The sequence below is a fragment of the Perca flavescens genome, chromosome 17, assembly GCF_004354835.1.
Source record: "Perca flavescens isolate YP-PL-M2 chromosome 17, PFLA_1.0, whole genome shotgun sequence".
In the NCBI taxonomy this organism is placed as follows: domain Eukaryota; kingdom Metazoa; phylum Chordata; class Actinopteri; order Perciformes; family Percidae; genus Perca; species Perca flavescens.
The window spans coordinates 18,074,522-18,099,524 of record NC_041347.1 but is presented as its reverse complement, the minus strand read 5'-3'; the positions used below and the strand labels follow the sequence as shown (position 1 = coordinate 18,099,524).

At 40.1% G+C, this 25,003-nt stretch overlaps 1 protein-coding gene across 2 annotated transcripts in view; it reads right to left on the bottom strand.

The window, feature by feature from the left end:
- The window catches only part of marchf8 (membrane-associated ring finger (C3HC4) 8), a 90,822-nt gene that overhangs the window by 64,556 nt on the left and 1,263 nt on the right, over positions 1–25,003 (bottom strand). For both annotated transcript variants that reach the window (XM_028603488.1, XM_028603489.1), the window contains exon 2: positions 6,683–6,879. In XM_028603488.1, the coding sequence (XP_028459289.1) occupies positions 6,683–6,778 (96 nt within the window). In that variant the 5' untranslated portion in view covers positions 6,779–6,879. The remainder of the gene's footprint in view (positions 1–6,682; positions 6,880–25,003) is intronic.

Genomic DNA, 25,003 nt, shown 5'->3' with positions numbered 1-25,003 from the left:
GTTTTGCCTTTGATAATCTCTCCTGATCAGACAGGTTTTGTCCAGAATAGGCATGGGTTCTTTAATCTCAGACGACTTCTTAATGTTGTTTATAATCCTTCTACGTCTATGGGGCCGGAAGCCGTGATCTCATTAGACGCGGAGAAGGCTTTTGACAGAGTAGAGTGGAATTACCTTTTTTACACTTTGGAGAAATTTGGTTTTGGCCAGGTGTTCATTTCTTGGATTAAGTTGCTCTATTCTTCCCCTTTGGCCTCAGTCAGAACTAATGACACCCATTCAGATTATTTCCCGTTGCACCGCTCCACTCGTCAGGGTTGTCCTCTGAGTCCTCTTCTATTTGCGGTTGCTATTGAACCCATGGCTATTGCGCTCCGTTCAGAGCCACGCATCACTGGAATAACAAGATATGGTCTTGAACAGAAGGTCTCCCTCTATGCCGATGACTTATTACTATATGTGTCCAATCTCTCTGTCTCAGTTCCCGCTGCTCTTGACATCCTTAATTCATTTGGTCGGATTTCCGGCTATAATCTAAATTTAGAAAAGAGTGAGCAGTTTCCTTTAAATCAAGGTGCCCAAAATGCTGCTCAGGGTTTCCCATTCAAAATTGTTCCATTTGGCTTTAAATACCTTGGTATCCAGATTAGAGACCGATTTGAAGATTTGTTTGATTATAATTTTGCCCCTTTGTTAGATCAGATACGGATGGACTTTCAACGGTGGTCACTGTTGCCTTTTTCCCTTGTGGCCAGGGTTAATTCGGTTAAGATGAACATCCTCCCCAAATTGTCTTATCTCTTCCAGTGCATACCTGTCTTTCTCCCTCAGTCTTTTTTTCACAAATTAGACAAATCAATCACTGAGTTTATATGGAACAGGAAGGTACCTCGTTTGCGAAAGGAGCTGTTGCAGACTTGAGGTTTTATTACTGGGCTTCCATCCTTAGAGTAATTCAGCTTTGGATTTCTCTGGAGGGGGCACCAGTTCCTCCTACATGGTTGAGTATGGAGAGGTTTTCTGCCAAACTTGCTTCGTTGACTGCTCTCATCCACGCTCCTCTTAGCTTTTCTCTCTCCCTTTTTTGCAATAATATCTTAGTTAAATCCACTTTTAAAATCTGGAAGCAATTTCGACGCTACTTTGGTCTACAGACCTTCTCTTTCCTAGCACCTTTATCAGCTAACCCTATTTTTCATCCTTCCTTAATTGATGGAGCTTTTTCTTTGTGGTCTGACTATGGCATCAAGACATTTAGGGGCTTGTATATTGCTGGTACATTTGCATCCTTCCAGCAACTCTGAGAAATTCCATTTGCCTAGACAGCATTTTTTTTTAGATATCTTCAAGTTCGTAGTTTCGTCTGCAATCTTAGCCCCAATTTCCCAAGTCTCCCAGAAGCCGCTCTAATTGACTCCTTTTTAACCCCAATGCCTACCATTAAGGGTGCTATATCACGTCTATACAATCTTATCTATTCTTTGCTGCTTACCCCGCAGCATAAAATTAAAACCCAATGGGAGGAGGATCTAGGGGAGGGGATCTCGGCGGAGCTGTGGGATGCCATTTTGCGTCGGGTTCACTCCTCGTCTATTTGTGCTAGACATGGTCTGACACAGTGCAAAATTCTACATCGCGCCCATCTCACTCGAGTTAGGCTTTCCAAAATCTATAATGATGTCGATCCCATGTGCATTAGATGTCATCAGGCTCCAGCTACCCATGTCCATATGTTTTGGTCTTGCCCTTCACTACTTAATTTTTGGACACAGATATTTAATTCTATTTCTGTTTGTACAGGGGTTCAATTTGATCAAACAGCATGTACCGCTTTGTTTGGGGTTTTACCTCCTAGTTTGCAGCTTCCTAAATATAAGTCTGATTTTGTAGCCTGTGTCTCCTTATTGGCTAGATGTTTGATTTTATTGAGGTGGAAATCTCCTGCGCCACCTTCTCACTCATCTTGGATCAGGGACATCCTTCAGTTTGTGAAGTTGGAGAAAGTTAGGTGCTCGATACATGGTTCTCTTGCAAAGTTTAATAAAACTTGGGGTCCATTTTTTGCACATGTTGAGGGATTGATTTTTACGGCTATTCCAGAGTAGCCACCCTGATTGTCCATTTATTGTGAGTTTTTTTCTTGTGTGAATTTGTAGCATGCTGGGATGTTTTTTGTTTATCTCTGTGTAAGTGAATATATTGGGCTTTCAATTAGCAGTGGGTGACCATTTTGGTTTTGGTTTTGTTCTGTGTATTTGTTCTGGGGTTGTTTTTTTTTTTTTTTTTTTTTTTTATTATTTTTATTTTCTACTTGTTGAACTTGACACTGTTTTGACTCCCAAAATGTTACCTTTTGACTTTGTTATGTCAATCAATAAACAAATGTTTAAAAAAAACAAAAAAAAAACACTAATATATAGTTATACCCCTACTGCCTGAAACCAGTACACAGAAGCACCACAGAAAAACATTTAATCTTTAACTTTCTGCACTTCTCAGTCAGTAATGACTTCGTATTTTCTGTATAAGCAGCTAAAGACAGGATGTTTGCCAAGTTTGTGAAATCTTTCAGGATTCCATGAGTGGCATATGCAAAGTAGGTTAGTTTGCTGACACACAACATTCATACCTTTATGAAAACATCTGCCAGACTAGAGAGAATCCCATTCTGCCTAAGTGTTATCTTCTCTTTCCAGCTTCTGCTTTGTAGACAGGCCGGGGGAACCTGTGTGGCCTCAGAACATCTACACCAGCATCAACATACAGGTTGTGTGCGCTTGTGTATGTGAGAAAGAAAAAGAGAAATGATGTGCACACATGTCCACATTTGTGTAACAAATATTAACTGGGAACACTGGATAATTTGTTTATGTACCATACATGCGGCAGGGAAAACACAAAGAGGACTCTTTTGTACCAAGTCTGCAAAATACACCGATCACATTCTTTGCTTCAGACTAGAAGTGACCACCTTATGTACTCCAGTCACACATGTAAACACTCTTTTGCTGATAATTCAGAATGTCATGCCTAGTTTACCCAGCTCCAAGGCTTTCTGTGGTACTATGATGGCATTTCCATTTGCATGCCCCTCGGCACAGCAATCTGGAGGGAACTGATTTGGACAGTTTACTGTAGAGCCGCAAAATGTTTGGAAAATGTTTCTCTGTCTCAAGGCTAAGAAAGGTATTTCAAATATTTTTCAAACACATTTCATCAAACAGTATTTTTTGTGAAAATATTTTACAGATTAAGTCATACTGGGTGTAAACCAGCAGGCTACACGGCTATCTGCCATCTCAGCCAAAATGCTTCAACTACACCAAAAGTGCAAGAACGCTGTTTAAAGTAAACCAGTAATGTCACTATACTAGAAATGCCTTGTTAAATCAGCAAGGAAAGCAACATTTAACAGTCCCTGTTCAGCCTGGAGGCTGTGTTCAAAGATTTTGCTATGGTGGTCAATTTTTGAGGGAGCCGGGCTTTGTGGAGTCCAAAATCAGTGCCCGGGAGCTCTACGGCGGCAGTTATTATCAAACCACCAAACATCAGAGGAGAGACAGGGAGTCTAGACTGTCCTTGGACTCTGACACGTGCTTCTTGAAGGACAAAGCTTTCAGCGCTCTCTGTGCTTTCATAAAAAAATACGTGCAGCATCAGAAAGGCGGGTATCAAGAATCAGTGTTCAGTACATGCACAGTCACCGAGATATACTGCTAAATATAATATCCTTGTAAGCAAGGCCATGCATGTTAGTGTGAATGTGTTATGTGAAAATAAAAGCTACAGCCGTTTCCACTGAAACCTTGCTATATTTCTCAACACTAACCACATGCTGCTCATGTCATTAACTATATTTATAGTAAAAGACACCAGCAAGTGACATTGCATATGGGGTTAAAGATGTATGATAATCAAACACTGGCAGCTCAGTATGCATTTCCCAGTCACACCACAAGACTCTTTCCCTATCTGCCAGAGCTTACTTTATTGTCAAATCATGCATAATCCATTCACTGCTCGCCTTATCAAAAACCCCAGACTCAAATAAATCTGACCGTATTATTTGCCAAAGTTAAGAACTGTAAGAGAACTTTTCTTTTTTTTCCACAAAATAAAACTCTTCCTCTCAAAGCCTTTTGAAGCTGTTTTAAAAGTATTTCTTAAACCTCAATTTATCTATCCAAACACGAGTTCAAAGTGGAGGACCCATAGTGGCCCACTAGCACATACCCAAAGAGGAGTTCGAAGAAGACAAATGAACTTGAGTGGAGCTGTAGGAGAGAGGCTAGTGAGGGGCCAGCTACAGTTAAAGATGTGTTGCTCTCTGAAGGAGCAGCTGACTAACTCAGAATTCGAAATAGTGCTGCTTTTTTGTCTTGAGGGAACACACACACACACACACACACACACACACACACACACACACACACACACACACACACACACACACACACACACACACACACACACACACACACACACACACACACACACACACACACACACACACACACACACACACACACACACACACACACACACACACACACACACACACACACACACACACACACACACACACACACACACACACACACACACACACACACACACACACACACACACACACACACACACACGGAGTCGCTGGAGTTTATCAACTTATTCCTCAGGGGGGAAAAGGAGGCTCAGCCAGCCAGCAGGAGACACACAGAGGGAGAGAGTGATTCTGAGCAGGGAGATGCAGGGGTGGATCTTTACACTTAGCAAACACGGCGGAAGGGAGCCCAAATGCCCTCCAGACATTATACAGCTTATAGTTTCACTTTTATTCCCCAGCAGACTAAGGTAACCTTGCTACAACTGCTCTCAAAGTTTAAACCCCTTAATCCTGTTAACCATGCATTGTACAAAAAGGTATTTCAGCAACACAAATGCACACCTTTATATAACTTTCGGAATTTGTACGAAATAAAACCAGTTAAAAGTGAATCCCAGTTCAGTATTTCACCTCTGCAATGACAAGGAATGCCTTTGAGCTTCATAGTAAACACAGATTAGGCTAGCGCATGAATCACTGGTATGTATGTATGTATGTATGTATGTATGTATGTATGTATGTATGTATGTATGTATGTATATATATATATATATATATATATATATATATATATATATATATATATATATATATATATATATATATATATATATATATATATATATATATATATATATATACACACACATACATACACACACACACATGTCAGTGGCAGTTTACAGTTTGTGTATACTATCACTTCTACAGCACAGGAGGCTGAAACACAGCACCATATGCAACATGAAGAAACCTCTTAAGAACACCTGTGCTGTTGCACTTAGCACCCAGGATCTATTGTGAGCTGATGAGGCAGAGTAAAAAGGGCAGGCCACGGACATATTGTCTTAGCACCTCGCTTTGTTCATGAGCTCAAAAAAGTAATTGCACTCTGAGAGCACTTCACTGTGGAGTTTGATGCTGCTGGAGTACAGAGACCGAGAGGGGGGGAAAGAAAGTAAAGTCTTTTAATTCTGAGAAAAAGTCAAATCCTCCTCAAATCAGCAATCTGTGATTGGCTCAAATTAACTTTTCAGATGTGGCAGGTCTGGTTTCCAAATCACAGGTTTTTGTGTGCGACTATCCTGAGTGTGTAAAATAAAACTTTAAAAGCAGCAGAGATGATAAAATAAAAGTGCTCTCATTGGCGTTGGTGATTTTACGGAGTAGTTTTGTAAATTTGAAGTAGAAACAATTTACAAAATGCAGCACAAAAAAAAAAAAAAAAGTACCAAATCCTGTATTTTACCCACTATTCAACTGCAACCAGATGGCCTAGAGGCAGTTTTAGGCAAAAATGGAAAAGCAGACCAGACTCTGACCAGCCTCATTAGATGCAAAACCTCTGCTCAGCCCACAGGCAACAGACATAATTTGTTCGTGAGCGAAACATCGTAATGCAGAATTTATATTGCTGTGTTAGGATTGACACCCTTGGAAAATAAAAAATAACTTCTTTTTTTAATTGTTCTCTGGTGAATGACTACAGTACAGCTGGGGTAACTTTCTCCACCTGCATTTAACTCATGTAATTTAGATCTAAATTTTTTTATAGGTTCCTTTTTTTTTCCCCCCCGATGAAACAAAGAATTGTTTTTTTTAATACAAATTTCGACCTGTCAAAATGAGTTTATAACAATGACACAATAAACAAAAAAAGGAACAGACATTAAAAAGTTTAGGCATATGGCAAATTTTTTGTTCTTGTGGGTGTGAGTGACAATAAGCACAGCATGACTTAATGTGGAGCGGATACGAAAAGAATCATTTCTGCCTTGAAACAATGACAAAACAAAAATCAAATAGAATTTTTGTTTGCTGTGGTAAAAACTGAGGTTGTGATGGTTATGGTTAGGTTAAGGCACAAAACTCTACTGGATTTGTTTGGGGCATGTGCAGATGTTAAGTAAACAAATGTGTGTGGCATAAGATTAGCCTGCAACTCAGTTTGCAAAGCTAAGATCAGAACCCCCCCCCCCTTGCTATTGTAGATCCCTATAAGATCAAAACTACACTTTATGGGATGAAACCACCCCATAATAATCTGCTGTGTCCCCAGCCTTTTAACTCTTCACATACCTGCTTGTCCTTGTCCTTAGCTTTCCCACTGCCGGACACCCGCGATGAGGTGACATCACGGGGGATGACAGAGATTTGGTGCAGTGGCATGTTCATCCCAGCAGAGCCAACCAGGGGCGCTTACACACACACTTCCTGTCCTGCTGCCAGAGCAAAGGGCATGATGATCTAAACTGTGACACCTTGCCCGTGCTGCCCTAAAGAGGAGGCACAAAAAACAGACAGATTAGCTACTAGAGAATAGAAATCACATTCAAATAAGAATATACTGTATGTATGTATGTATGTATGTATGTATGTATGTATGTATGTATGTATGTATGTATGTATTCACTGAGGAAGTTCACAATAAGAAACAAGAAATGAAAGTCTGGGTTGTTTTTCTTTTGGCAGCTTTATTCTTTGTTAAAAATTGACAAAATGATAAGTCAGAGTTATAGATGAGTTTGGGCTTAAAAAAAAAAAAAAAAAAAAAAAAAAAAAAAAAAAAAAAAAAGGGGGATGACATACATGTGGGGTAACAACAGTTTAAAAAAGGTATTAAGCAAAGAATGCAAAAAATAAAAAATAAAAATTGATGCATAGAATGTAAAGGACTAATTTTTGTTTTTTAAAAATCACATTAGAAACTCTACAAAAGCAAGCCCATGAACATTTCCTGGTGCTGACCTGCAGTACACCGGAAGAAAACCTTGAGCCACTCTCAAACAACCAAATGCATGCGATTATCCACAGGAAAGCAGAAGTTTGTCTCAGAATAGCACAAGCACAGACTGTAATAAATTATCACAGAGGTGATCGCCAAAGTGTGTAATAAATCACTACAGGAGGTGAATATGCGTTTGCAGGAATTCTTGTTTCCAACAACCTGGAGATTCAGGACCATGATTTCCACTAAAGGGAGAGCGACGGTCCACGTGGTTCCCTGTTGTTCTTGGATAGATTCAGACAGACAAGGGTCACGAAAGCTGCGGCAGTATGGGGCTGTCCTGGGGAGTTACACAAGAGGTTTTACATAAGGGTCGTCTTAACTTCAGTTAATGCAGCCATCTGCACTACCACTGACAGCAATTAAGCTTTAGCTCCTTCTCACCACTAGGCAGTGTGTGTGTGTGTGTTTGCACGAAGACCTGTTTTGCCAAGCAAACACTCAAGCTCCGCAGTATGAAAATGACAGGATTAAGAAACCAAAAAGCAAGCAGACAGATGGGAGGTCAGTGAAACGGCAGTAATCAGAAACCAGCGTTGATGGCGGGATGGGAAGGGGGGGGGGCGGGGAGAATGCCACACAGGTCCACTAAGAAGCTTCCGACCAGCACAGTCAGAGCTGCCACCTCAGTTCATCACTGCACTGTCTCGGATAAGTACGGTATTTATCAAGATGATGATTATGCGGATACAATCTCACAAACAGTTAGCGGCCATATGAGCTTCTTGTGCAACAGCTGGCAATCTCAGGTTGGTGCCGAAGAGGATGGGGGATCATGTGTTAAAGACCAACCAGAAAGCACCTCAGCGCTCAAATACATTTCTCACTCAACCTAAATGGTAAAGTAGTCGATTACTCGGTCGAAGTATCAGGGACACAGTCGAGGGTGAATGAGAATTACAAACTGCATCACAGGAAAAACTAATTTAAAACAAATAGAATAAGTTTTGTTAATTTAGAGCATTAGTTACCACTTTGTTTGCTCACAGATAAACATTTTATCAAATCAAATTTTGATTAGCCTCACAGACTACTAAAAAGACTGAATGACTTCATACAACGTGACTTGAAAACAACTCCTTGATGATGCCTTTAGATATCCAGCAATATCCTGTTGGTAACTGAAAAGGAACAAAAATGAAAACACCATCAGTGGAAATTGCATGCATTATGGCTGCAACTAATTAGCATTTCTTTTAATTATCAATTAATCTAATCTGGTTATATTTTTGATGAAAGCTTTTCTTATCCAAACCTATCTCATACCAATTATGGGAGGTATATAAATATTTAGTAAATGGTTTACGGCTTCAGAGACTTGAGAGTGTATGCCAAGGAGCACTTAAGCTTTTCTGGATGCTTGTGGTGTTTTTTTCTTTTATTTGTCACCCATTTCTACATCAACCTTGACGAAGTAGCTAATATAATTGAGTAGCAAGGTTTACTCAATACCAAATTGTCTGTCTGTCTTTAACCGTGATTCACATGACAGTAAAAACCCACAGTGTGTTGGTTTGTTGTGAAACAAAATAAGTTACACAGCAGTCTCCCAAAGGAAAAAGAAGTATATTTGACAATATATATTTTGACAATTCTATATTATAATATTCTACATACTATATGTTGAGGACAAATCTTCCAAACGCTGGTGAAAAGATGAAACTTTTTTTTCATTTTTTTTTTTTTTAGCGTGTTATGATGCTACTGTAGCTGCATGTGTTTGCAACTAGAAATCAATAAAAACCTGGGGATGGCCTGTTTACATCCAGTCTATAATTATTCAACTCTTTTGTCTGCATGCCTTGATTCCTTACTTCCGAAGCCATTGGTGAAAGTGAAGTGGATTTTGGGAGTTGAATGCAAAGCCAGTAAAGTAATTTACTCCCTTTTGGTAATTCTATCTGTATCAGTGTGACCTCACTGTGAATTGGTGAGATATGGCTGCAGAATACAGGTCACTTTGATGGGCAGAGAGCACCAGCGTTGAAGTCGAGAGAGACCACCTAAACAGAGACCAAGTCATCACCAAGAGCAGAGCGTATTGATAGCGAAACAAAACCATGACTTTGAGGGTTTGAGACCGAGCCAAGACCAAGGCAGGGCGAGACTGATTCAAGACCAAGACCAGATTTGTGTTACACAGCCAGAGCTTCTCTTGTCTCCCGCATTCACATTCTTGGGAGTGCGTGGGGGCAGGGAGAGAGGGGTTTACGGTAACAAAATTTCAAATAAGATATGAGTCAAGTCATTATTAGTTGCATTAAGTTACACATAGGCCTAATTCAGACAATGCACAGGCAATTTAGCGAAACCCTGCAGCCAGGTCTTGACTGGCCTTAAAATAAAATCTTGAGTCCTTTTTATCCAAGACAAGACAGAGTACATGCAGTCTGTTCCAAGACAAGGCAAAGACCTTCAAAAATTGGTCTGAAGACCAAGACCGATCTCAAGTACTACAACACTGGAGAGCACACAGTCACATTGTGAGTGTTTGTGTATGTGGCTAAGGAGTTACTGTAAATGAGCGTGGGTCAGGGGTCAAAGTTACCTGCCTGAGAGAATCATCACATCATTATCGCTCCTACTGTATTCCGTCACAAATGTTGGTATTAATTAACCGTGGCCATTCATGTGTCATTTCCCGAGCTAGATTTTAAAGTAAATATGAGGGATAAACAAAATACAGCAAGGTCTGTGTCATGTATTTGTGCACTACATTTGCAGAGCTGTGGTTCACTCAAAAGGTTTTTGCGGCAGTCCGATGAAACAACATCCATCGCTGACCGCTGCTGCACCAGAGAGGTCCTTAATGTGCTTTGAAAGAATAACAACTGCAGTAAAACTCTCTACACTTAATTGGCATCGTGTTTCAAGCCTCAGGGTTGAACTCAGGGGATGCACTAATGGGGGCAAGAGATGTGATAGACTGTCAGGATTACACACACACACACACACACACACACACACACACACACACACACACACACACACACACACACACACACACACACACACACACACACACACACACACACACACACACACACACACACACACACACACACACACACACACACACACACACACACACACACACACACACACACACACACTAAAGCTGTCAATCAAGCTGTCAGAAGGTCCTTTGGATGTGAGATCACCACTTTAGTGTGTGCGTGTCCTCCAGGCCTGCTGCCAGTCAAAGAGTTCATTGCAACAATATTAATAGCTACAAATCCAACTGCACTCCAACCAATCACAGACCTCATGTGGTTCCAATTTGACGCTAACCTGTTGCCATGGCAGCATCTCCAGGGGTCAGTTTAAGCTGTTAGGAGACAACAGCTTCAAATAAACAGATGCACCGCTGACTGGTTATAAGAAACTGTCAAACTAAGAGTGAAGGTGGTTTTAAAGGGATAGTTCGGATTTTTGAAGTAGGGTTGTATGAGATACTTATCCATCAGCCAGTGTATTACACCGACAGCAGATGGTGGTCTGCTGCTAGCTTAACACATCTGAATCTCTGACCAAACTGATGGCGGTCAAGTTGCATTGTGGTAATACAGGCATCCGGTATGATTATTCTTATTATGATGATGTTATAGTTATATTGAAGTCAAGGGCCCATTTCATTGCCCAGCCCTAGTTAATCATCATCATCAAGAGGTTAACATCATTAACATCTGCCAGAGGAGAGTCCTGACAACAGAAGGTCTACAGAGAGACAAGCCCATCAAAATATTACAGGAGCTCCTATTATCCCACTGAAGTCAATTTATTCTAAAGAAACACAATTCCGCCATTCTCCCCAGTTCTCCCCCCCTCTGCGCCAGGTAAATGACAGTCCTGTCTCTACGTTCTGCTCAGCTGAGCTCTGCTGTTATTCAGTTTGCCAAGAAGCCCCTCTGTGTCCCTGCTGTCAGATCAGACCAGAGATATGGCTGAGAACCAATTCTCTGGTTCTGATGCGCAACCAGGCAGAAAAACTTGGCTGTGTACCAATCAATCCTAGCATTACTGTACTACAACTATAGACTCGAAAGGGGTGCCTCCCCCGAGCATCGGTGAGTTATGAAAGAGACACAAATCAAAAAGATTAAGAATAAAAAACATTTGGTTGAAGAGACACACACACACTTTTTTTTTTTTAGCTCATTGTCATTTCAAATGTAGCTGCATCATACATACCTCAGCAACAGTGCGGTTTGACTATTACTGTGACTTCTTATCTGCCTCCTAAAGGTTTCCATGCCCATTTACCCTATATGCAGGAATGTCCCATTTGATAATATGTTAACGAGTCCCAGTTTGGATGTGATTAATTGTGTGGTTGGTTAAATGAGCTCTGAACAGACTCGGGGGAAACGCAAGAGCTGATGCTTTCTACACACACCAACATCTCTGGGATTTTACTAACATTTAACACAATTACACTCTTTTTAGACTGCCAAGGAAGTGTGAAGGACAGCTAGAGCAAAAATAGACCAAGAACGGATGACACGGTACTACCAAACATACACATAAGATCCGGTTAAACTTCTTTGACTGTAAATCTCAAAAAAAGGAAGCAGGATTCATTCATTTACAGTAAATGTTTCATTGTCAGTAAACGTTTCATTTTCAGTACAGCTACCAGAATAGACACAGGGATACTGCCCTGGGTGCACAGGAATCAGTTTATTGCTCTCTGTCCCCCACAGAGTGTGACAAGTGACTCCGGGTCAATGTGGAGCAATTCTTTCAATGAATCCTTGTTGAATTCCCCAGATTAGGGTAGTGCCGGGAAGAGACTTGATCACTGAAATTCCAGACACATGAAGAAATGGTTGAAGGCAGTTCAATCATTCATAATTCAGCTCACCGTCGATTTCCCAGAAGGCCAGAGAAGAGCGGTTTCATTCGTTAAGTTTCTGTGTCAGCATGACACAAGACAGAAGTTCTATACCTCCATACCATCATGCAGGTATAAAACTTCATTAAGCCACTCCTCCAGCTTGAGCACAGTCCCTCCGTCGCTTTTCTTTCTCAGTGAAATGAAGCTGCCTTCAAGTGCGGTCGGAAATGTCCAGATCCATAAACGATCTGACAGAAAACAATAATTGTGAAATATAAAGTCTAATTGTGCCACATTTGGTGGTTAAAGAACACAACATAGACACGCAAATGGGCCATTTAAGTGAAACTTCTTTTCTGGTCTGAATGGGCCCTTATTATTACTACATGTAAAGCATTTGGTCCATCCCATTAACAGGGACTTCCTGGACCGCCAGCAGAGACACCAGGTTGACACTGCTTGCCAAAGACATTTTACGTTACTCCCAATAAAAACCCAGCTTGTCATTTTTAGTACAGATTAAGCAAACAAACATGTGTTAATTAGTGAACATTAAAAAAAGGTGATGGGCACTAGATTTGGTTACCTATGGACAGAGCAAAGCCGTTTCCAGCCTTTTCGCTGAACTAAGCTTATTGATAACAGTGTAACAATCTTCGTATCTCGACAAAAAGGCAACTAGACGGATTTCCCCAAATAGTCAGGTCGCATGCCTTTCTACCGGCAATGTCAGTTTCACCAGTTGAAATGACAAACATTGCCAGCAGTAGATTATATCAGCTGCAGCCTGTAGTTGATCAACACTAATTCCCTAAGTACCTTACCCAAAGGCCAAACTGAAAGTTTGGTTATTGTTAATTGTTGTGAACACAAAACTGCAGTGTTTATGCCTTCACGTCCACAGAAATGCTGAAAGCTGAACCTAAATAGATTTGATAAGGGATTTGAATTCAGATTAAATCAAATGTTAGAGAACCCTATCCCTAACCATTACAGATAGATTATGGTGTTCACACAACATGGCAAACAGAAGATTGTACAGTAGTATGGGCATAATGCCACCAGACCAGCTGTAAATCAAACAGGAAAAGTAGGGTTCTGTCTGTCTGCCATTTTTCTTGGAAAGGAAAATGTCCTTTTTTATTCACGGGGAAATGTTATTCTCTCTCTGATACGCTCACAAGATGCCATGGCAGAAAATAAATGTAAATACTTAAAAAAGGCAGACTTAAAGAAAACTTTGAGTTTTGACAGGATGTGAATGTGAATAGGCTACTGTGAAGGGGAAGTAGAACACAGCATAGAGGAAGCCAGAGATGCCAACTGTAACCAATTGATTAACCTCAAACGGACCTCCATTTCAAAAGATTTTCTTTCCTGCACATTTAATCCCAATTAGCTTGTACTTAGAGGACATTTATGCAATCATGAGGCAGACACATACACAGGTAACTTAAACCCACAGGTCAAAACCCACAGATTTACATTTACATGTTGGGATTTTAGCCAAAGCTGAGATCCAAATTAAGTTACGGAGAGTGAGCAGGTGCAGCCTCTGGATGTCGATGAACACCAGCTGTTGCGAAAGTCAAACCTGCAAATGTTTTTTTGCAGCCCCGATAACACTTCTCTCTCTGGCACAAGAAAATAAAATGTAATCAAAAGTAAAAGCAAGTGGCTTTCATTACTGACATGTTCGCAGCAGCATTGAAGACTAGACTGTACTGAGCCCGTTCTCTGTTGATTTGGCTGTGTGCTCCCTTCCAGTGCACTGGCTCGGTTTTGAATCGATTAATCATTTGGTCTATAACCCACCAGAAAAATGCAATAAATGCTCATCACAATTTCCTAGACCCCAATGTTACTTCTTCAGATGGCTTGTTTCATCCAAACAAAACCCAAATATATTCCATTTATTATAATTTATAACCAGGAAAAGCAGCACATTCTTACATTTCAGAAGCTGAACCCATCCCATGTTCGGTAGCGTTGCTTTATAAATGGCAGAATCTTTTTTTTTTTTTTTTTTTTTTTTTTACATATAAGCAGTTGAGAACGACTGACTAAATATTGCATCTCTACAATGAACAGTTTGTGTCTTATTCTATGTTGTTTCTGCCTTGCTGTAAAGTCCATGTGCTAAACGGTTAAAAAATACAGACTGCACTGTTAGATGTTATAATAATAATGTAATTATAATTATTAATAATTATGACTAATTCAATTTTATACATCATGATCTGAGGTACCTTCCCAAACAGTACAGTCATGCTACTTCGGTGAAATGAAAGTGACCGGCAAAGCCACTATAATTATTTCTACTTTCATGAAAACCTGCTAAACATTTTGATGGTCTTGCAATAATTTTAGGACTTGCTTCCTGAATTTTCACATTTTTGCTTGTGCAGCTGAATTGCTTCACTCCGAAGGGGGTGTCGGTCATATGAAATATCCAGGAAAACGTTAGATTTTACAGTATGTGAAAAAAACATTCTAAAAACAAGATAGATTATGTCCATACTGCATATTTAGTATTGCAATGAGGCCAAAGAAGCCATTTGTTAACCTCCAAGCTCTTCAAGTCTTTATAAAGAAGCTACAGTAAAAGACTAAATGCTCACTGTACAGGCTTTAAACAAGAGTCAAAGCGATCCATTTCTTTTGTCACAGCCAGAGATTACTAATACAGTTTACAATAACTTGTCCAAGACACACTGGTTACTTCAAACCTACTGTATTACAGTCACAAAGGAGTTCCACATTTCCTTGTAACTGCTGTTACATGAGATGACCAAGTCTTATCCATGACTTTAGGGAGGCTTAAGCGAGATTTACGCTTCTGCGTTAAATCCCTGGCGTAGCTACGTACGTGACGATACGGATCCTACGCCGTACCCTGACAAGCACCTCAAAAAATATAACTACACGTTGCGGTGATGCAGACAACTGTGATTGGTCCGCTTGGCTGTGGCTTGGTAGGGTTGCATTTCCCCCTACTCATTTCCTGGTTCTCCTTCTCCATAAACAACATGAAATCAAGAAGGTTAACTTTTCCTGCTACAGCTTTACCCACCGTGGTCAGAAGGCACAGGGGAGACATTTTGTTTCTCTCACTATGCCTCCAGAGTTGGTTCTCGCTCCAAAGCTAATCCCTGTCACTCTCTCACTCGCTCTACCACACACTCCCCAGCATACACACACACACACACACACACACACACACACACACACACACACACACGCCGGCTCTGCTATTCTCTTAAAGAGATACACTAAAACGACGTAGACACCAGCGCACAAACCTCACGCCACTTAGGTAAGCTGCAGAAGCATGAATGAAAAATGTCACAACTTAGTTGAGGATTAATGGCGAATTCACCCACAACTAATTGACACACTAAATTTATAAAAGATTTAATATTGAAACTGGTGGAAGAGAATCAGTCTTAGTATTAAAAAGGCCAGTTCACCCATATTACATTAAAGTTATTAAGACATATTTTCTCACTTACATCTAGTGGTACCTAACCACTTTTTATAGGGACTATTGCTTCATAAGAAAGCAGTTTCAGAACATCCTCGTGGCCTAGGGTTTAAAAGCTGACCATGTCATTCAAGTCTGGCTGAGGAAATTGTTACACGTTATTCCCCTCTCTCTTCTATCATTTCCTGTCAATTGTATTCTTCTCTATCCAAGAACAGGACACTATGCCATCAAAATAACTTTGGGAAATTGTTTCTGTGTTTTAAATTAATTTAGCACCACACCAAAAAAGCCATTCACTTCCATTTAGGGCTGCAACTTATAATATAATCTTTGATGAATCTGCTGATCTGGTCTTTACTCGATTCACTGATTAATCATTTTGTCTCTGAAGTGTCAGACAGACAATTGTGAAATAATTGCTGCTCAGAGGGCAGGGGGACAAATTCGACATGCTTGTTTCATTGAAACAAGAAGATATTCAGTTTGTTATCACAGCCTATATGACAAAAAAAAAGAAGAAAAAAAAGCATCAAGTCCTCACATTTGAGAAGCTGAAACAGGAGACCGTTCCGCATTCATGCCTGCAAATGAAATGATTAAGTTATTAAAATAATTGCAGATAAATATTCTGTTGACTGGCCACTTGATTAATAAGCAAATTATTTCCGCTCTACTTCCAAAACATCTTGAACACATGCAACTTCGGGGTATGTGGAAAATGTGCCTCTGGAGATCAGACGTGGATGTTTGGGGCAATGAGACATGGTGCACAGTCACAAAGAGTGAGTTATTCATCATACATCCTTTGACATCAAGACATTGCTGATTTAGACCCTCATCCTCTCCCTTTGTCTCCCAGCCACCATATGCCTCACAGCAGCCATGTCGAAAGTAATGGAACAAATGAAGATGTTAGGTTGGTTTGACTAAAGCGCCCCAACATCCTCCACATACACCCCTTTCATGAGATGCATATTGGACGAGTCGCTCCTGCATAATATCAGTGGGACAGACAGTGGCTAAAAAAAGAAATGCATTTACACCGAAAGGTCACAGATTATCAATCAAGCATACCATACTTTCTTTACTCCAAGATAACAATTAGTCAACTCTACTCGCTTTAAAAAATGGACAGGCATTTGTAAGGCAATCACTACCACATGAACACACCAGAAGACATTAACACTTTTGAAATCAGTGTGTATCAATTAAGTTGCAGCTTTGACAAAAATTGATTTCTGGAAGCAAGTTTGCTCTGATGGATTAGCTATCAAAAGCATTTCTGCAAGTAGAGTTTTTACTCCAACAAAAAGAATGAAAATTAACGGCTGACTGGCTTTTAGAAATATAATCAAATGTAGAAAATAGAGTACGCTTTAGTCCCCAAGGGGAAAATCTTTTCACAACATTGTACATTATAGGCAGCATGCTTACAAAAAAAACAGAAAACATAACAGAATGACATTAAGGAAAATAACACCGAGCGATAACACAGATGAAGTGGCACCGATATCTTTAATTTGGGTGTTTTGTTAAGGGCTGCTATGGCTGCAAGCACCAGGCTTTTGCCATCGCGAGCGCTCTTGCACCTCAGGGACCTGAACCTGCGTCCAGAGGACAGAATGGTGAAATAGCGGTTGAGTGTGGGTGTTCTCCTGCGCTATTGTGGTTGCGATGTGCGTTATGGCCTTTAACCCTCGGAGGATAAAAGACAAACCGGCGCGCAATGTTTGACAAAACACCAACTCTACTGTTTTAATCATAACCTAAGAGTTTGGTAAACACATTTCAAGCACTGAAACAATTCGTACAACACATCATAAGTTAAGGTTTGTTTTCAAAAGAGATTAGCGGGAATTTCAAAAAGCCAACATCAACGGTTCAGCTTTAGTGCCAAATTATCTCCTTACACAATGCTCTGGGACAGATTTGGGTCTCGCTGTACGGAAAGCTGAGTTTGTGCTGAACGTTGTGATGTGAAACACATGGGGATTAGTTATATGCAAATATTCCTTAAAAAAAAAAAAGGTAAATTAAAGAAAATATGAGGGTTAAAGTGAGCTCTGAGAGTGTGGGTGTGGGGAGACTGATTAATTTGCAAATGTTGCAATGTTGGTTACACATACAGTTTGACCCGGTTTGTGACAGAAAGCATGTTGAAGAAACAGGTGGAACAGTAGAGCAGGATGGGCTGGACAATACTCTGATACAACAGTAGAAGGAGATTTTTTTGGGGGGACAGAGTCCTCTGAGTTTACGGATGGTTGACAGTCTGATGACTCCTTCCTGAATGTTCTGTGTGTGCTGGTCAAAAGAGAGTTTGTTGTCTAGTAGGGCTGCCACCTCTTAGTCGATTAGTCGACTAATCGGTCGCTTTGGTCTTAGTTGACTAAGATTTCTTTTGTCGATTAGTCATTTTTTATGCTTATTCATATTTAATACTTATTTCCAAGAAACTTCTGAGCACATTTATGGTAAACACAAGATTTAAAGTGGTGCTTTTGCAGGATTAATTGTGGAGGAACTCAGTTTTACAGATGGTTAATTAACTACATTCATATTGTGCTTTTCTAGTCTTAACCACCTCTCAAAGCGCACAGCTCTGTCAATTAAATCAAATAATCAATTAGTCGACAAAATCGTATAAGTGTTAGTCAACTAAGAATTTCTTTAGTAAAGGACAGCCCTATTGTCTAGTGTGAGTCCAAGGTATTTGAAGTGGTCAACCATTTCAACTGGTTTGTTGTTGATGAGAATGGGGTGCTGGGGATATGTGGGACCTATTGCTATTTCTTTTGTTTTGGCTACACTGAGATGGAGGATTGAGGAAGTTCTGCTTACACCACTGGGGTAAATGTGCGACAGTGTTGTGGTAGTCCGATACAGAGCTATTGTCCGTTAGAAGAGCGAGGATGGCAGCGTCGTCTGAGTACTGAGGTAGGTGTTGGTAGGTGAGGGGCTGGTGCGGTCGTTGGTGTACATCTAGTTGATAGATTTGTAAGGAACCATGCAGTATAAAAGACTACAAACTAGGGCTGTCCTTGACTAAATCATTTCTTACTCCATTAACACTCATGATTTTGTCGACTAAATCGATTAGTTGATTCAATCGACAGATTTGTAAAACTGACTCTCTACAAAGAATCATGCAAAAGCACCACTTTAAATCTTCTGTTTACCAGAGATGTGCTCATTAGTTTCTTGGAAATAAGTCATTCAGCAATCTTAGTCGACTAAGACCAAAACGACCGGTTAGTTGACCAAGAAGGGGCAGCCCTGCTAAAAAAGTGACCTGGAGCTCAGATAAGCTTTGCTCACATGAATCAAAGTTCAGGAAAACCATAAGGTTCAACATGCTAGGAATTATAATAAAAAAAGTTAGGCCTACATGTTTTCCATGTATTGATTACTTGGTTTAAAAAAAAAAAAAAAAAAAAAAAAAAAAAAGTCTTAGTCACTAAGCATGGGCCGGTATGAGATTCTGACGGTATGATAACTTTCAGCAAAAATATCACAGTTTCACCTTATTACTGGATTGCAATTACAGGAATAAATGTATTACTTTTTTAAATGTCTGGGTAAAAAAACAACTTTTTTTCCACTGGACACAATGTATTTTATTTTAAAAAACACACTGCACACTGGCAGGGAGAGGGATTTCTAGTGATTTTGAAACCATGACTAGATCAAACCGCGGTATACCTTGAAACCGGTAACGGGCCTATGCCTAGTAGTCACATATTGCAACTGGAGACTGTCGACAGAGACCTACAAACCATCCATATTAATGAAAGCCACATAGACTCTGTTCGTAATGACAATTTTCATCCCTATTTCCACACTGTCGTATCACTCTGCTTTCAGTAGCTCCTGTTTCAAGACGCCGCCATCAACACTGCAGATTAAGTTAGTAGTAATGGGTCACATTCACCAATCAGACACACACCGGTGACAAATTAAAAGGAAAGACTTGAAGAAACAAGAGGAGAAACAATGCAGATCCTTCCATGCATAAGTAAGGGGTCATTGAACCATTCAATGATGAGCATGGAAATGATGTTGATTACAGCATATGCTATGCCCTTTGCGGTCTACAGATCTAAACCTAACTGACCCGAAAATACAATGGGGTAGAGCAGGACAGAGCTGCTAATGCCACCACTCTTGATAGCACCCAGGACAAGCTTTCACACACGGTGCTTTTTTATGGCATAACCTGTAACATCCAAAACTAATGTACACTGGAGAATCTATGCCAAGAAGCACTGAAGCTGTTCAGGAAGCTTGTGATGGCCTAACACCTTACTAAGACGCTTTATTCTCCTGTAACACAAAGGACAATCCCAATCCAGCTAGTTTAACAGAGCAGCGGGTGAGCACAAAACAATTAAAGTGATGGTTCGGAGTAATTTCACCCTAGCGTCCTTTGCACCATGACATCGAGCCAAACACCCCCCCCAGAAGCTTTTTTCACTGGTCGAACATTGGGAGAGTTAGCGTAGAGTAGCGTTATCGACTGAATAGCTTAGTACAGGGGCTAATGGACCCACATTTGTATCTCGTAAGTTACCCCACTAATAATGCCTGAAATGATACCAAACATCTACACTAGTACAAATAGGTTATGTACTCATAAAACGATGGATTGGAAAGTTTGTAAGTACACCAGAAGTTTATGAACACTTGCCTGCTCTCTTCTGCTAGCTGCTGCTACCTGCAGTTAGACGAGTGCTTAGCGAGGTCTACAAATTACAACACCGAAAAGAGATACAACAAAAATATTAACTTTTTTTTTTTTTAGTAAGTGCTGTAGTATAACTAGCAGGAGACAAGTAATAATTGAGGTAAGTTTGGAGACATTGCCTTATTTAATCATTTGTCTCGAGGTCATGGTGCAAAGCACCCTAGGGTGAAATTACTCCGAACCATCACTTTAAGTATTTGGAATGTTTGGATTGTTGATACAAATATAAAACCCCAAACAGGATCAAATCCATTGTATTTGTACAAGGGTGTGTTGTGTCTGGCAGCACACAGTACTGTACTGTTGTGCGTCTCTTTCCCCACACCATCTTCTTGATTCGTTGCCATTAACAGACAGAAACCTTGAGAGACCGTGAAAGCCCTAATGACATCATCAACCATAGCCCACTACCTGCAGCAGTGCCATCCGACAGTCCATTGAGCTGAGCCAGCACCTCTGCTCGGCTGATGTATAGCAGCTGTCGAGCACTCCCCCTCTTCATCCGGTACATTATCATTTCATTGCACAACACACACATATACAGCCGCACACACAGATGCCTGAGTGAGAGAGGCTACTTAAGATCTGTAAGAACACTGTTCCATTGTCCTATAACCAATGGGTTTCTTTTTTTAACTACTGCCATTAGTATTACTCCAGTAAGGTTTAGTAAACAGGGGTGTATGACATCATCCAGAGGAGGAAGGCATTAGGTTGGATCAATACAATACTAATATATTCCCTACAGATGAAGACCGGCCACAGTGGGGTAAAGCAGCAGGGCAGACCAGGATTGAGTTGGTCTGCCAAGTGTGAGGCAAAGGGAAACAACACAGTATCATACCTTTATTATGTTATTAGATTACAGCTCAGCCAGACGCTGATACAACAAGACTAGCAGGGGACGTGTTCATACAATTATAGTCCAGGATCAGATAACCATGCAGTATGGGACAGCTGTACAGAGTCTACAAGGCACTGGAAACCTTGTGGTACGATTGCAGCTGCCATATGGTGGTGATATTGTTAATAGACTTTTAATTAGTTCAGCTGAGGAACAATAAAAAAAAAAAAGTAAAACTTGCTATGCTGGAAGTCTGGTAAAAAGGAGGTAATGATCTGACACTATCACGACTTCCGCACAATCACAGAAGTTCAGGAAAACGCACATCCTGAATAACACATGCACGGTCTCCTGTAAAAGGGATCAGGATACGGATGAAGACTGATTTTTGTTGGCTGGATCCATATCCTGTCTCTTTGCAAAATGCAATCAATATTATTTAACAGATCAAGCACCAGAGCGAGGAGACAGGGGTAAGCAGCTGACAGAGATGCAGAGTGAGTCAGAGAACAGCATTGCAAGTGCCATTTTGAAACAGGTTGACATTAAAAACAGAACTTCAAAGATATGGAGACTAAAGAGGATTGCTGTTGATTGGTAAGGGTGCAAATCACATGTGGTGTGGTTAACTAGAACGTTATCACATCCTCCAGAGTTAATGTACAGGAAATACAAAAAAGGAAGAGTGTGTGTGTGTGTGTGTGACACGGGGGGGGGGGGTTTACATTGTTTTGTTGATAAGGATAATCTACTTACTTCAAACAATGTGACAAATAAAAATAACTGCATTACTGCTTGCTTTAACAACAACAAGTCAGGCTTGAAATATTTATCAACACAAATAAAAATATTTCTTTTTCAGCTCTATGCCCTTTGAAACATGCTGTATGCGATTAGTAAGGACTGACATCAGCTGTTGGAACAAATTAATTAGGCAAAATAAAGATGTGGCTTACTGTTGTTGAACCAGAGCTAAAAACCTACTTCTAAAACTCTTCTGCAAGTCGAAATGTGTTTGGGCGTTAAATTAAAAATTGAACCTCTATATAATAGCACAATAGGGGCTGTCAAACACGTCCTGTGTTCCATATTGCGAAATACTGCGTGAGGCACATTTCCCCATCACAACCAATTGTGTCAAACAATGTAGGCAGTTAACTGGCAGAAAGCTACAACCGGAGCCTTCAGATACTTTTGATTGCATTCTTTCCGCCCCCCCAATTACTTTCCTCAGAATCTCTGAAGACCGAAAGTAGGAGTTAATTTGCAAGCACACAATGGCCCAGTCCATTAAGACTGCAAGCTCTTCTAAAATCCCCTTATACCTATACCTTTATTCAGCAAACTTATCCGCTCTGAAAAAACACACTGCAAACCCCTTTGTTAAAAACACACTGATAGTATGGCATGAGGTGTTAAGTTATCTTGGAGAAAATGCCCCGTTGTCCCAATTCTCACCTATCTGGGGGAACAGAAGCTTCACTCCAGGTACTAATGACCGTGGTTTTAAACTTTGGGCAGACAGAGGTATTGGGAAAATCTCAGATCTGTATGAGAATGATACTCTTTTAAATTTTAATGAGATTAAGCAAAAGTTTAGTATTGACTCTAAACATTTTTTCAAATATCTTCAGATAAAGAGCTTCTTAACAAAAACACAGAACTCTGTGAATCTTCCCTGTCTAAATTCTTTAGAAAAGATAGTTCTGAACCACCATGGAACAGCTGGACTAATCAGATTATCATAGCTGCGTCAAAAGAGTCCTCAGAGGATAAAAGATTAGCATGGTGTTCAGATCTCACTGAAGAAATCACTGTAGAAGAATGGCGGATTATATGCTTCCAGGGCCAAGTACAAACAATAAATACAAAGTTCAAACTCCTCCAGTATAAATGGGTGATGAGAACGTACATTACCCCAGAGTTACTACATCGCATCCACCCTAATACGCTGGATACTTGTGTCAAATGCGGTGTACAGAAGGGTAGCTTGTTTCACTGTCTCTGGGAATGCACCCTCATTCAAGAATTTTGGAAAGAGATCATTGCAATTGTATGTATGTTTATTAATGAACAACTTCCACTGTGTCCCAAACTTTGTATTTTTGGATATTTTCCAGCTAGCTGTACGCTAAACAATAACAGGAAGAAGATGGTTATATTTTGTCTTCTTGAAGCTAAACCTAAAATTGCACTGTCATGGAAATTTGTTCACAGACCAAGCAAACACAGCTGGATCGAAGGGCTACTGCAATGCCTTGCCCTAGAGAAGCTTACATATGTTGTTAAAGGGAAATATAACACCTTTGTTAGGATTTGGGGTTCATTTATGCAATTTCTGGATGGGGGAGATTTCACTGAGACCTTGTAATCTACGGTTTCTAAACACTTTATTTATATTATTTTTGTTCTTTTTTGTGCCCATCTGTGCATGTACAGGTTTGTTTATCTTTAGTATTCTTTTTCCTTTTTTAACGCCATGGTGGGAGTCAAGGGGTTACCGTAACAGATAAGCATACCACTATCATCTCTATGTATGGAATATTATCGAGTGCCTATTTGTATTTACTGATGTGCCTTGTTCTGCTCTATTATGTATCTTAATTGAAAAATCAATAAAAAAAAAAAAAAAAAAAAAAAAAAAAGACTGCAAGCTCCTTCACTCGCAGTTTTAGCAGCTAAACAGACAGACAGTCTCAGTCACCCTCTTTCTCCCTTTTGGAATCATAATCATAGCTTACTTTCTCATTTCTCCTTGCAGTCAGTCCTGACAGGACGACTGACGACTTCAGAGTCTGATGACAGCTCGGGGTCTAGAATAGATGGGATTTCTCATAACCGCAAAATGCTTGTTGATACCTGCAAAATCCTTCACTGTCAAAGGGCACAAAGTCAGCCAGTCATGCCGGAAGACCATGCCAGGAAGAGAAAACCAGAGGGAGAGGAGTGGACTGTGTAGGATGTGGTCATATGAAAGGATTTTATACAGCAAATAAGTTTGTGCAACTGCAGTTAAACGTGTGGAAAACAGACACCTGAATATAGCACTTTAAAAGTCACTTTATATGGTTTCCTACTTATTATGGTCTCCTATGATTAAAATCAAACATTTGATATCATTGCTATAATTTAAAAAAAAATAAAAAACATCTGTGCACTCAAACATGAAAACTTTGACAAGTTGAAAATGGCTCATGAGTAAAAAGGCTGACTTGTCTTTTTTGCTTTTATTTTTTTTCCCTGGTACTGTAGATTAAATGTGTTCCCAATTTATTTATTTTAAAAGTCAAGATATTTCTATTGTTCAACTCAAGTACAAAACCAAGATTAGAGCTTCAACTGCTTGCCTACAAAAAGGGCACCGTCTGTCACTGTTGTTCAAACACTCAACTGTATCACAAACTTAAAAGCAGCGTTTGTGCAGAAAAGAAGCCAATCTATACGGTCTCTGCGGTAATCCCATGTGAGGAGGCAGGATTAGTTACACAGTAGCACAACAGAGAGAATTGGCATTGTGTTATCTGCAAGTTTATGCATGCACACTCCCCAGATACCAACGGGACAATGAGGCTTCTTATCACAACAAACCCTCAGTATTTCACAACACTAGCAAAAACGTAACCAAAGGCTATAGTGATGTAACACAAGGACACAGCTGGTTCTTTCCATTCAGTCTATGTTTTTTCCTCTAACCCTGACA